The following is a 14,617-nucleotide window of genomic DNA, read 5'->3' on the forward strand; positions in this document are numbered from 1 at the left end:
GCAGCCCCTACCCTTTCGCTCCAGGGATGGGCCTGTCACCTGGTCTTACCAGTAAGACCTCCGAGCCCCCCAAGACACAGTGACTGACCAGTTCAAGCGTCAGCACCAAATTTCAGATATTTCGGTGTGGGACCCACTAGAAAAGAGTTGCTTCCGCTGGGTGCAAAACGGAAGCCCCTGGCTGCCCCTGCTGCCACACTTGAGGAGCACCTGGCTGAGAACAAAGCAAACTAAGAAGAAAGCAGAGCTGAGAGGGGTACAGAGTCCTGATGAGCTCTTTAGAGACCCTGGGCTTTCTATTACATGCAATGAGAAATCTCTTTTCTTACACTACTTTGAGTTGGGTTTCTGTACACTTGCAATACAGAGTCCTAATTAACTTATGGAATTTGAAATCAGTGGGTACAATCAGGCTTTGGTGACAGTGCACCTGGGCTGTTTAATGCTAATACCCAGATGCCTCTAGACGGCTGTGAAAGAGGAGCATCATGCAAGAGGGAGCATCTGAAGCCAGTCCGTGGTGAGCGATATATATCTGAGCAGGAGAGAGCAAGAGGAAGACAGATGAAGAACCTACTTGACTCCAGCTCTCTGAAAGGGCAGCAGGCTCGACACCAGCTTGGAATCCACTTTGGACAGGTCTGCCTCGGGGATGTCTGCCACGGGACACAGAGACGTCTTCTGGAGCTGAGTAGCGAAAGCCAGGGTGAGGGTCTTGGGCAGAGGATCCAGCTGAACTTGTGGAAGGCAGCGCACCCTTTCCACTAGAAAGGAGAACAGAGGTGTGTGAATTGGAGTGCTAATGTCCAAGATTTCTGGGGGAAAAAGAAGGGGCTTTGAGACACAAAGTTCAATGGCTGGAATTCTGCTGCATGCCATCTTCTCCGAAAAGTAACTGGCGAGAAAACTGGGTGCAGACAGATGCATGGCAGAGAACCAGTTTTCCCTCTCTATTCCTAGTGTCTGCAAACAAGAGGGCACTCAGTAATGCAAAATTGATCTTCACTACACTACACAAACACCAGAAAGAACTAAAGTGTTCTTGCGACCTATCTATTTTTAACCTCAAGTCATTTAAAAAATTATCTTAGTATTCCCATTCAATAAATAAGGACCCATATTCTTCAAAAATCAGCCCAGGAAAAGCAAGGCCTAAAATGAATAAATCTTGTCTTGTTTCCATTCTCCTTATGTTTTATTTTGGTTTCGATGTTTGAGAAGATGGAGAACTTTAAGCTATATGCTGTCACCAGGCAAGGAAGCACTATGGTCTATGCAGAGAAGCTGTCAGGTATTTCCAAGAAAGATCAGTAGGACAGTAGTGCTATTTACAAACAACAACAAAGGGCAGAGTCCAGGCAAAGGCCACCAACTGACAACAATGCACATGGCCCTGCACACTTCTGACCTTTTCCATGAGAGAATAAGCAGCTCCTCTTGAGAGAGGTGAGTTTTACAGGTATTGGCAAGCTAAGGCCTGTGGGAAAAACAGTCTATTACCTGTTCTGGTAAATAAAGTTTCACTGGAACACAGTGGTGCCTATTTGTTTATGGACTGTCGTTTACTGCTTTCATGCCGTAACGGTGGACCTGAGTCGCTGGGACAGAGACCGCATGGCCCACAAAGCCTAAAATGTTTACTATCTGGCCCTTTACAAAAAAAGTTTACCAACCCCCGCTAAGCTTAGAGTCTAAACTATTACTAAGGATGACCATGACTCTCTTTCAATTAAAGCTTATATTTAGGGGTCTTTACTTTCCTTCCATGTGTGCTGGTTCCAGACCCCAATATAATGGATGGGGAAATCTCTTCTAGTCAGAGTCTTTAACCCAGGTGGGAAAAATAAATGACCTTGGATCTACACGGAAATAAAAGAAAATCAATTTCACTGATTTTTCTCTTTGAAGGAATTTAGCTTCACCTGATTTTAAAATTAAGAGGAAAAAGAAAAGCCCTTTATTTAATAGAGAAACAGAAAAAGAAGAAAAAAACCAGAGATATAAATAAAACATAATTCTGGGGGGTGGGGGACGGCAGGAGAAGACAAGTTAAAAATTAAAAAGTTAGAGAAAAGAGGATAGACCTAGAAATCCCTGGTAGTAGAATTATCATTAAACTTCTAATCACAGCCTGCTGTCCTACAGTTGTAGCTTTCAAGATGTTCTTCCCTTTCAACATTTCCTTTGAAAAATCTAACTAGCAGAGTTAGGAGAGTGACCATTGTTTACAGATCCTTGATTGCTCTTTACCTTTTACCTTTTCGGGGCACCCTGAGATAGTCATAGTAACCCACCAAGGGGCTGAGTTCTCCAGGAATCCAGAAGGAATCAAATAGAGAACTTGTGTCTATTTCACTTCTTCCCAATATTACTTGAAATTCTAAGGTTGTCAGTTCTCTACTCCATATGGTCACAAGGTATTCGAAAAGTCTTCTGCCACAGCCATCAATTGGCAATTGCAAATACTGATGTGAATATGGAGGGCTGAGCCATCTACCGCCACCTTAAATTGTCTTGCCTTTTCAGTATATTTAAATCCATCTCTCTCTTTCCCTAAATATAGGTACCAGTTATTTCTGGAAACAGTTTGCATGAATAGAATCACCATGATAAGAAATCAGGTAAGGTTGATTGCTTAATATAAAAGAGTGCCCATATTGATGCAGAAATACACTGCGTGCTTCCAAATTAAATCTGAGCATGCTGATTTCTGCACACTTCAAGAGACTAAGCACTCCACGTGCTTTCATTTTAATTCTAGTGATCTGCAGCACTCAAATACCTGATGAAAGCTAAGAAAGGGCTAAGGATCCGGCTGCTGTGAAACACAGTGCTTTGTAAGCATTATGTCCTTTCAGCCACTCAAGAGGAACAAAAACCACTTTCTACTCTGCTTCCTATCGACTACTATCTCCCCAAATCCTCTGCTGCTGGTTCAGTCAACTGAGTGTGTTTCTGAGACAGCCTCTATTCGCTGTCAACGACTCACTGCTATCCCTTCCCTGTGCTGGAAGACGACAGGAATGTGCAGTCTGGCTTCATGAGTCATAGAGAAGTGTTTCTGTAAAATAGCTCTCTGGCAGAACGGTACCGGGCCGCACAGCAGAGAGATGTTAACGTTTTCAAATAGCAGCTGACAAGATCATTGAGGGGGACGAAGAACCCTTCTGGACTGTTGACAGGTGGGGGGAAAACAGAAGGCTTTATGCCAACTTCACTGTGGGCACGAGGAAGCAAGTCACTTAGAAAAGAGGGAAGAGGATCGCTCTGCGACTGGCCTGACCTGGAGACTGTAGTCACCACGTTAGCAGTGAGCACTCACACACAGTTCCCACCATCATTTCTTAATTAGTTTCACACGCGCATGGTCACTAGCTCAGGTCAATAATCTGATTTCACATACGAGACCTAGGGGTGAGGAGAGAGGTGCAAATTCCCCAGGTTTACAATCTGTTAACAGTGGAATTGGAACTAAACTGGGAACTGCAGTGTTCTGCAGCACCTCTTCACCTTGGCTTCTTAGTTCATAGACCTGGGCTTCTAAGTTTCCTAGTGGGTCACATCACAAACTCAAAATTGCAATTTTAGTCAGACTTCATTGTGACCCTAACAAGGCTCCCGACAAGGAAAACAACTGTTTTCCTTCTCTGGGTCCAAATTTTTCCCAATCTATGAAAGGGGGAGAATCAGTCTTATATTCTATGAACCCCTGACTCTAGAATTCTTAACTCTACACCCATGGAATTATTAATATCAAAGGCAAAATCTTACGTGTGGCTGTTATGTGCATTTTTCTGGGTGAAGAATCCATTGTTTTCAGCAGAGGTTTCAAGGAATCTATGGCCCTCAAGACTTGGAACCATTATATGACGCTATGTAAGTTGCAAGTCATGGTTTTTCAACATTACATTCATCTGCTAGTGCTGTAAATATCCTGCTTTTTGTTGCTCCATAAAAGGCAAAGTCTTTATAGCTCACATATTTATATGTCTTTCTGTGGTTGAAAGACAAAGGGGTGAGAGGGACAAACTCACTCCTGCCGTTCATCAAAAATTCAGCTTTGGCCAAATAATCTGCTCTAAGTCACGAGTTCCAAATAGCAGACCCAAGGGGTCTCAGATCAACGTCAGCCATCCTCCTGCTTCAGCTAGTGGTGCTGACACTAAATAACCCATCATATGCAAACTTAACCTCGAGTTCGCAGCAAGTCTTTCCTCAAGGAATCAAAAGCTCTTCCCTTATATTTAATTTCTGTCAGTAGGGCAAATATGGATTAAACACCCCATTTTTTACTGAAGGGACACATGGGACCCAGAATATTGAATTACCTACCTGACGCTGCATAGTAAGTCACATAAGGAGGAGACAGAGGGAAGAGACCCTCTTCCTTAAAGCCCTAGCCTGGTGGGCAAGACAGCCAATGATGTGGATCCCCACTCCCAGCCCCACTGAGCTGGAGCATGTCTCTCCTGGCCGAACCCTGGTACCAGAAAGTTCTCAGGGGGTCAGGCAGGAGGAACCTCCATTGTGCCGGCTGCACACCCACTGCAGAATATCGACGGTCTGGAAGATGGGTGACAGACTGGTATTCCAGGACAGGCTGAGCTATGACCACAGCCCACCCCCTTTCTCTGGCATACTGGAATTCATTCACTGCCCCCCCCCAAGCAGAGCAGAGAAGAAAAATGAGCCCAAACTGGCTTCCCCTTCTTGTAGTTACATCTGTACACATGGCCCTTCCCTTGGTGAGACTCCAAAGCGCTTATTAAACGCTGATGCGCCCCGGCCTTGGCTTCTGCCTCTGGCAGGGCTCAGCCCATGATGAAGCCTGTAACCACTACGGCTCTCCAGTTTTCACAGACCATCTGGTTCTAGAAGTAAGCTGAGAGAGCCTGTTCTTAGAGGGAATCTAAAGTAGCTTCCATCTAAGCTCAGCAATCCTAGCTTGCCTCTGATTCCCCAAATCCACAAACCCTCACTTCTAATACTTCTGTGATGGGTGTGAGGTTTCACAGGCCTCAAGAATTTGACTAGTAGCGCCTCACCCTGATGGAAGATGAGACCCTGCATCTGATTGGGCTGCTGTAAAGCCGCCGTCCCAGAGCACAGGGTCATGGCTGCCCGAGACCAACTTCACCTTTACTAGTCCTGTACACAAGCATGCGAAGTTACCACGGTGGAGGGGAGGAAGGAGGTGATTCTTTCAAAATACATTAAATTTAAGGCACATAATTAAGGCTTAACAACAGCATAATATAAAGCAAGCACGGTGGTCAGCTCACTTAGTTTACTGTACTCTTCCAAGAGAAAGTTCCACTTCCTGGTCTTGACATCTGCAATGACAAGAAACAAATAGGCAAATGTGACACCCTGCCCTCCTGCAATGTCACCACACTTACTCATTCATTCCCTGCTTTCACAAACCCCCAGGAATCTCGGGTGATGTGGCTGATCTTGTGCCGGGCACTGAGGACACAGAGATCGAGAGTACCAGTAATCGAGACTTTCACAAAATTCAGGGAGGAAAGACAAGCAGACATGAAGATAGCACTGGGCTGTAAGCGTGGTGATAAAGGGAGCTATGGGGACACAGGACTGGGGACAGTCAGAAACACTCTGAATCTCCAAGGTGGGGATAATATTGTAGCTTGTACTTATTCACTGCTTACCTTAAGCCAGGCACAGTGCCAAGAGACTCATATGCACCATCTCATCACTTCCTCAATACGCTATAAGCTGGGCACCATTATTAGCTCCATGTTGTACATGGAAAACAAGCTACATGTGGTCAGTGTGGTCAAACAGTCTATGTTCAAATCCCAGGTCTGCTGCTTCCTGGATGTGTGACTTTGGGCAAGTTATGCAACTTCCCTGGGCCTCAGTTCCACATGTGAAAAAGGAGCATCCTATAGCCCCTGCCTCACAGGGCTCTTGTGAGCATTACATAAAATTTAAATGTAAAATGCTTACGAAAGAGTTTCTGGCAAACAACGCACTCAAAAAAAAAGGTAAACAATGAAAAGTTATTATTATTCTGCCATCTTCTGATTAGTATGGTGTAGCATAAACTACACGTAATATTAACTAAGACGGGTGGGCGTCTGGGTACCCAACACTGACTAATCACTTAGGTTTTCCTACCAATCGACCTTCTGAGAAAAGCAAGCAAGCTTCAACTCAGTAAGCGCTTTCTGGGCAGCAAAAATGAATTCTTCTCTGTCTGGTCATTGAAAAAGCAAGGCAGTTAGGCAGAAGGCATCATGGATACTTTGAGTCCACTTCAGGAAAGAAGCAAGGTGGCCCAGGTGTAATCTGACAGAAAGACCAAAAGCAGACCGACTACTCTTGATGTGGGAATAGTGCAGGAGACCCTTTCTGACAATAGCTTGATCCTGACAGTGGCAGGGCAGCAAATGGGAAAGTCTGTGAATAAGTGCTATGGCAAAAAAAAAAAAAAAAAAATCCAATGATGGTGTTTTTATGTCTAGGGGCCGGGGCAGGGTTGGGTGTGAATATTTTCACTGTTCTCATTCCTCCCCAAACAGCAGAGCATGTCAGGAGTGTGATTTCAAAGGCCACAGGTCAGAAGACACAGGTCATCGGTACTTGCCCTTTGAGGGCCACCCCAAGCGGAAGCCGAACACCTGAGGGGCCAGGGGAGGCAATGCCCTCTGGACTGAGGCTGGGCCCTGCACATTGTGCCTAAACCCTACTCACCAGCCTGCTCTCACCAGTCAAAACTCTCTCCATCTAAGGGATAAAAATGCAACAGCCAGCATCACCCGCTCCTGATGAAAGCCCACTGGGCAAGTCATTCCACAGAGGCTTCCTCCATGATGCCGCCTGCACGTAATGTCTCAAAGGCAGGAGGTTTTAAAGGTCTGCTTTCTACCTGCCTAGGGAAAGCTAAAACCATTTCAAGAATGGGAATACAAATCCATAAAAGCCACACTGTTTTGTAAAACAACACGGCCCAAGCTAAGAATGAAACCCAGGTGTTCAGAATTCTTCTGCTCTCTATTCTGATGTGGCAGCTTTTGAAGAACCTCACAAAAAATAAAGCAAAACTGCTTTGCTTTAGCTGGTGGTTTTCAATCCTGGGTGATGATTAGACTCACCTGAAGATTTTTTTTAAAATGCCAATGCCCAGGCCCCACCTCAAGCCAATTAAATCAGTAGCTCTGGGTGGGAACCAGGCACCGGCTTTTATTCTGGGCATGGGGGTCGGCAATCTGTGATTTACCCACCCCTCCAGGTGGTTCGGAGGCGTGCTCAAGTTTGAAAACCACTGGCTTAGTCTACCCAAAGGCATTTATTTTTATGGCAAATGCCTATTTTTCAAGCTCTACTAAGGACAAAATAAAACTAAATGGGTTTAAGTGGCTGAAGCAGGAACTGACCTGCTTCTACCAAGAAGACACTGCCCAGGTGACTGGGGAAGGAGTCTTCTCTTTGCGAGGCCTTTAAAGACAGAGCAGGCCCCACTATGTGTTCAACAGTCTGGAACAATTTAGGGAGCATCTTTCTACAGGAAGAGGAGAAGGTTAGAAAGGCTCTACCAAGAAAGTTATTTCTGAACATTTAAAGAGAGGAAAACAGCCTAGTCTGAGGTCACAGGCCACTCTGCATCCTGGAAATCAGGCGGCGGCCAACTACTTGCCGTATTTTCTGGAATCCATCTGTTTAAACAGCGCAATCAGGTCTTCTGAATAGCTGATGTCTGCCTCAAAGCGGGCCCGGGAGATGAGTATGCACTGCCCTTTGACAAAGGCAAGGGAGGGAGCTACAGGAAGGCAGGTCTGGGCTGCAATTCTGCTGCTGCTGCTGGTAGAGGGTGACTCCACGTGGCCCTTGGCCCCTTCCAAAGGCTGCAGGGTGACAGCCTGGAGGTGCTGGGCTGCTTTCACTGCCGAAGAAGAAAAGGACAGGGGTGACAACCCGAGCGACTTTTAGGTGGCCCTGGCATGCTAAGGCAGGCACAGGAGGAGGGCAGGCGCAGGGTGAGGAGGAGGTTCGCTGGGCAGGCGGGAGAGAAAAAGCGTAGGCAGATGCGGAAGGTGTGCAGGTGTGCTTTAATTGGGGCTTCAGGTATTTCAGGATTTCCTGAATGTAACTCTTCTATTCCATAGGTTTCCCAGTTTAAAAAAACTTAGAATTCAGAAATGAACAGGGGGGACAGGGATCTCACCAGGATGAGTAAACTTATCAGATAATTTCTGTGGCCATGTCAGAGAAGCCACCGAAGGAAGTCAACACACCAGAAATCACCCCCTTAACCCTGTTCCCAGGTCACCATTCTGTCCACCGCTGGGAGGACAAGGAAGGAGACACAGGATCATCAGGCCACAGATGTACACTGTTGACCCTTATCTTCTCTATTACTGAGGCATTTTATAGATTAATAGATTTGACGACATAGAACTGTCAAAAAACACAAACTGAAATGAAAGGCAAAACTAGTGAATAAAGATATTTGCAAGAAATATGAACAGAGCTCACACTTTAAAAAAAAAAATACTAAGACCATATAAGATAAGAAGTTAGGCAACCAATTCAAAAGGAGGAAAATGACTAATAGACATTTGGAGAAACGTGCAACTCCGCAAACAATCAGAGTAATAAAAAGCCATTTTTAACTTATCGAACTTGCAGGATTAGAAAAATAGATATCAGATAGGAATAAAACGTTTTGGAAAACAATTTGGCAATATACAGCAGGAGCCCTAAAAAGTGAGCATAATGATTCAACTTCTAGGAATCTATCTCAACTAACACAAGTTGAAAAACCACAAATTTATAGACCAAGGTGTTCCTTACAGCTTTGATACTGGGGAAACAAGGAGCAAATTAATATTAAACAAAAAGAAAATGATTTACCCAGTATATGACACTTTTTTTTTTTTTTTTTCTTGGTTGCACCGTGCAGCATGTGGGATCTTAGTTCCCTGACCAGGGATCCAACCCGTGCCCCCTGCATTGGAAGGCGGAGTCTCAACCACTGGACCACCAGGGAAGTCCCTATCACACATTCTTAAAATGGAGAATGTTATATAGCCATTAGTTTGTTTGTTTTTTGGAAGAAATTTTGGAAAAGACAAAAGACGCTATTAAGTACGAAATCATGTTTTTGGAGGTCAAAGTGGTTCAATAATGGACACGCACATTTTCATCACCCAGAATTAACTGTTTAATATGCACCATTAAAATAAAAGTGCTTTATGCAGGAACATTAAGTGAAAAAGGCGAGATACAGATTACATTACATATAGAAAACACTGTATACGTTAATGCATAGGAAAAAAAGGCTGGAAGGAACAAAACTAAAATGCTGACAGCGGTTAAGTGAGTGGGGACAGATGGGGGTGGGGGAGGATGGCTGGTTTCTCTTCTTTGCACATTGACATACTTTCCACATGACCTTCAGTGGGTGTGTGGTAGGGTTAAAAAGGCAAAATTCAGAGGTGGACCCAAACAAATAACAGAAAGACTGAAAGTCTTCATATGTTGCATTAATAAAAAGTAAAATGTACTAAGATGACACAGCAATCATCAACTATCCGAAAATTAAGAAACAAGGGTTAAGGCACAAATCCACGGTTGTTGGGAGAGTGTTCCAGGTATATCTTGGTAGAGAGCAGACTGAGTACGCAAAACATTGAGAAGGATACATAGCAGCTCAACAACGCCTCATCAGCAAAATTCACCTGAAAGCTATAGACAGAATCCTGTGCCCAATGAACTGTTAAAAAAAATACGTGGAGCATTACCAAAAACGACCATACTGCACAGAAAACCTACATGAATGTGCAAAAGCATTAGTCATCTGAGTCACCATGCATTGTGGTCAGAGGACAGGAGTAAAAAGAGGACAAAACAAAACAGAGACTTTTAAACAGTCTCTGTAGGTTACTTTTGATTACATATATAAAAGTATAAGAAAAGCAAAAAAAAAAAAAATTGACATGACATGAAAAAAACTTCGTAACAGTGGAAATCACTGGTTTAACATGAGCAATAACACAACACCAGGTATCAAGACCTACAATGTTAACCCAGAGCACTGGCTCTCCTCCCCCCAACACCTAATAAATGGATTAAAATAAGGGGAGAAGCAAGCTCCCCCAAACCTAGTGTCAAACATTTCAAAAGGTAGAGGACAAGGAGAGAAACAGGAAGTTCTGCAGGGAGCTGTCCCATTAACCCCAGAAACTGTACTGGTGATGTCAGAGAATTCCACCTCGTGCCCCAAATCTGTGGAGGAGTAACCTCACCATGCATCCTCCACTCTTCCCTTTTTGAACCGGGTGGGGACAGAGAGAGCATAGAAATGGCTGCTGGGAGGGAAGAGTAGAGCGGGAGATGGGGACACTCAGGGCTGACTCTAACAGAGGTGCAGGCTTCAGGCACTAGGACAAGGTGACAAAAACCTTGGTGTAGGACAGTAAACAAAATCTCAGAAGACAGAGTGCTGCGCACCCAGGGGCCCTGACCACCACCAGACACGACACAGGCTGGAGCCAGCCTGGGCAACACCCGCTCTCCACACTCTCGGGGTCTGCTGAACTGTTACCGTTCCTGGGAGCAGGGCCGGCACAGCTTCCTGGCATGGCTGGAGCCTGCAGTCCAGTGGGAACATATACTCTCAAGTCAGTGGCTTGGGTTTGAACCCCAGTTGTACAACCGATTGGCTGTGTGACCCTATGTTACTTACAGAGCCTCTCTGGACCTCAGTTTTCCCATCTGTAAAATGGTGTTATAAGGAATGAAAGAGTCAGCACAGATAAGGGGCTTAGAACAGCCTAGCATGTAGCAGGTTCTGTAAGTGCTAGCTTTTGTTAATATGACCGGTGCCCTCCTCCCAAGGACCTGCCTCATTAGGCTGGCCATAGGGAGAAGGAAGGAGAGCACTGGGATGGCGTCCCCAAAGCCATCTGAACCACAAGCTAGACTGTATCTGCTACTCGAGGAACTTTTCAATACCAGCGTCCCCCTGCATGAGGGGGTGACCACACGCCTACTTACTCAGGGCACCGTAGTCGGTCATGCTGAAGTTCCACGTCTTGGTGGCAGGATCTGAAATGAAACAGAAGTACCTGGTTTGCCCACAATAAGGTGGATGACTGCTGGTATGAGCTGTACTTGGACATTCAGTAAGGGTTTGTTAAATGAATGAATGAATGCTAAGTTCAAAACAGTTGACTGAAAAGCCCCTACTGATGTACAAAATCCCCGTAGAGGACAAACAGCAAATATAAATGAGGATAATGCTTTGGCTCTGCCCTTCTGGGAGAACAAACCTGAGCGTGCCATGTCACCTGGCTGAGCCAGCTCCATCGCCTTTAAAATGCAAATAACACCTACTTCTCACAAAAAACTGTTTTAGGCTTAAGTGCTACACTGCATACAAAGCACCTGGCAGGGGAACTATTCAGCCATTCTCCATGTGGCCATGTGGCAGCCCCCAAGCATGGCAGCTGTTTGAAGGAACGTCTATTATAATAGGAAATGTGAGCTAAATAAAACAGAAAATTTTTAACAACTGGATGGATATAACGTGCCAATGCACTCTCTTCATATTTATGAGAAACTGTTAGATTTAAAGAGACTCTAGAAGTAGGAAAAAACATCTGGAAGAACTAGATGGAAGACTCATTACCGTAACGTCTGCTGGGCAGACTCTTAAACACTGCAATGAGCTCTTCATTGTACCCAATCTTCACCTGGAAACGATCACCAATTTTTATGCATGTTCCCTGCTGGGAGCCTGCTGCTTTGTGGAGTGGGGTCCCTGATTTCTGTTGTAGTCTTTCTTCTGGCCTGGGCATCACACTCCCTGAAACGTTCTGCCCAGAGGTGGAGGGTCTTGCCATCCTGGCCTCTAATTCAGGATCCCTGGGAGGCTGTCCAGAGGAAGAGGCTGTCGTCTCCTGGAAATTCTTTGCTCTGGCCAAAGGCTCATGAGTTGTGTTAACAAAGGGTGTCGATTTGGTCTTGTGTGAAGCCTGAATCTGACCTTGCTCTAACCCATAAACCCAGAGCTGTTTGCTGGAGACCGCTGGAGGACTGTTTGCCAAGGGAGGGGAGATCCCAGCGAGAGTCACTTGATTTGGTGGGCGGTGGCTCGGGCAGGCTGTGGGCATCTCTTCTTGCCTCTGCCATGTCCCCTTTGCCTGCTCTGAGGTGCTGAGTTGAAAACTGTGGGAATTTTGAGGTCTCTGATCACCATCAGATGAACTCCTGGGATTCTGTTGCTTGAAAATGACACCATGGCTCCCTGACTTAGAAGGATCCTGGTGGAGGTGTGTGGAAGGGCCCTGCTTGGACTGGGAAGGTTTGGCAGCAATGGAGGAGCCCGAGACTGTGTTCTGATGCTGTCCTGCTAATAATTTCTCAGCTCTACGGGCCAGAGCCTTTTGCCGATTCTCTTCAATTTTTTTCCTCTGCTCCTCTGTAAGAGGCAAGGACATTTTAACAGGGAAATGTTCATGCAGGAATGTCAATCTTTAATCGGAAACTTGGCAAAAGCTGAGAAGGAAAAAACAATATTGAAATAAACATTAAATGTATGTATTTGCTTACCTTGATTTTAACAAGCTTTTGTCCCAGGAAATGCACAAGGAGCCAAAGGATATATGAAAGTTTCTTTTATAATCAAACACATACCCACACAGATAGTAGGTAGCATATGCCCAAAACCATGACTCTGACAAAAAGTAAAAAGCAAGGTCGATCAAATCCAAAGCCAAAAAGGTATTTCAACTGCAATATTTTTCTCCCTCTCATCCACCAGCCAACATGAGTTATCAGATCCCAAAAAGTTATACAATGCAACCTAAATCCATCAGATAATGAGCAGGGCGACATTTCAAACTAGAAAGGATAATGGACTAGATTGACATAGACCAAAACAAACACATACCATGGCATGACACTTGCTAAAACAGCCTCTTTCCAACCTGGAAGAAGGAAAAAAGCATTAGCATCACATATACTGCACACTAAATTCACCCCTCGAATATCATCGTTTTATCATTCCTGGCAAGTCAGTCTGCAGGTGGTAAACCCCCCACCATAGAGCAACGAGTGACTGACTCTTCTGGAAAAATAAGGAAAGAAAAAAGTAATACACTCATTGTACAAATTCAGACGCTACATAAAGATGTAAAGAAAAGAGTAAAATTAATGTGTAATCTCAGTATCCATCAATAACCACTGTTCATAGTTTAGAGTACAGTATAATTCTGATTTTTTTCTATCCATATCCATAGATACAGGTCATGTATAATATTTGGAAGACAGATAATTTATTACAAAATAGGATCATTATATATGTTCTGTTTTGTATCCCTATCCCGATTTCTTTTTTCCAATTAATTTACTTAGATCATTCTTCTATGAGCTGAGCCACTTTTACAATACTCTAGACCCAGGCGCTGGACACCAATTTCCCTGGCTTGATTCGAACTGAAGATCCGCTACCCAATGTAACGCCACGCAATGTTTATAATATGACAAGGAGGGGGGGGGCCTCTGAGAAGCGCCCGAGGGTAAAAAGCTTTCCTTCCTGCTGGGACTCTCTTTGACCAAAACTCCAAACATCGATCCCTAGAGACCTTCCACTTCCTCCAACCACCAGCAGTTAAGAAGGAGTTAGGGAAAGGCATCGTTCCCGAGCTCGGCTGCAGTTCTCAGGCTCCCCGGGTAAAACACTCCTGCCTAACTTTCCAATCAGCGCTCCGCTGCGCCCCCAGACTCTCCAGGTCCAAGGCCAGGTGCGCTGCCTCCACTAGCCAGGGCAGACGACGCCATGGGAGACGACGCCATGGGATGAAGTCCCATTGATCAGCCCCAAACCATAAAGCCATCCCACTACATGGACGCCCCTCTTCTTTGTGCTGAGACCTGTGTTCCACCCCATTTTGGGGGCGCGCCTCTCCCCGACCTGGCAGTATGGGAGCGCCACTCCCACCCCTATCATCTCCACTTGGATTCGCCCTTTCCGTTGGCCCACTCCCTGCTCCAGGGTGGCATCTGGTCTCGTCCGCCACCACCGCCTTCCTCCCAGTTTACCTTCTCACCCGGTGAGGCCTAGAACGTGAGCCACATTAGCACCCGACCCCGAACCCAGGCGCGTCTCCAGGGCCGCCCCGAGCCAGGTTACTCTTCCAGGTGGCCGGTTAGGCCCAGTTACTCGAGCGCTGCCGGTTTGCTCGCCTTATTTCAGCAGCCAAGCCTCTGATGCAGTGCTGGTGGTGGTGGTGGTGGTCGCTCCCCGAGGAACTACACTTCCCAGAGGGCAACGCGGCCCCAGTTACGCTTTAAAAACTGAAAGACCTCAGACGCGACCCGAGCGGTGCTGCAGGGCCTTCTGGGATTTGTAGTTTGAACTCGGGGCCTGGCGAGAATTAGGAGACGCAACGTCGTGGGCGGGGCTGAAATGGTGCACCCTGGGAATTGTAGTCCTCGAGTCCCTCAAAGGTTTCAGCAAGCACCAGACCGTGAAAGCCTGGGTTGTTGTTTCCAAAACTGGAGTCACGCTGTCAGGAGTTGTCGGAGGTTTTTGTTTTACATGCTCTTCCTTATTTTTATTAGCACCCAGGAAGGAAGCAATATGAGC

At 45.6% G+C, this 14,617-nt stretch overlaps 1 protein-coding gene across 3 annotated transcripts in view; it reads right to left on the minus strand.

Moving 5' to 3' along the window:
* Nucleotides 1-14,259, minus strand: part of SMARCAL1 (SWI/SNF related, matrix associated, actin dependent regulator of chromatin, subfamily a like 1) — a 52,222-nt gene extending 37,963 nt beyond the window's left edge. Inside the window, exons 1-7 of one of the 3 annotated variants that reach the window (XM_029225315.1) lie at nt 14,079-14,259; nt 12,920-12,956; nt 11,657-12,525; nt 11,023-11,073; nt 7,661-7,906; nt 5,283-5,333; nt 578-764 (exon numbers count right to left, since the gene is read on the minus strand). In XM_029225315.1, coding sequence (XP_029081148.1) covers nt 578-764; nt 5,283-5,333; nt 7,661-7,906; nt 11,023-11,073; nt 11,657-12,467 — 1,346 coding nt within the window. In that variant the 5' untranslated portion in view covers nt 12,468-12,525; nt 12,920-12,956; nt 14,079-14,259. Of the gene's footprint in view, nt 1-577; nt 765-5,282; nt 5,334-7,660; nt 7,907-11,022; nt 11,074-11,656; nt 12,526-12,919; nt 12,957-13,942; nt 13,964-14,070 lie in introns of those variants that run through there. The other 2 variants (XM_029225314.1, XM_029225316.1) reach the window with 2 other exon arrangements.
* Nucleotides 14,260-14,617: the final 358 nt, after the last annotated feature.

The sequence above is a fragment of the Monodon monoceros genome, unplaced genomic scaffold (genome assembly GCF_005190385.1).
Source record: "Monodon monoceros isolate NGI ecotype Baffin Bay Population unplaced genomic scaffold, NGI_Narwhal_1 Super_Scaffold_16, whole genome shotgun sequence".
NCBI classification, from domain to species: domain Eukaryota; kingdom Metazoa; phylum Chordata; class Mammalia; order Artiodactyla; family Monodontidae; genus Monodon; species Monodon monoceros.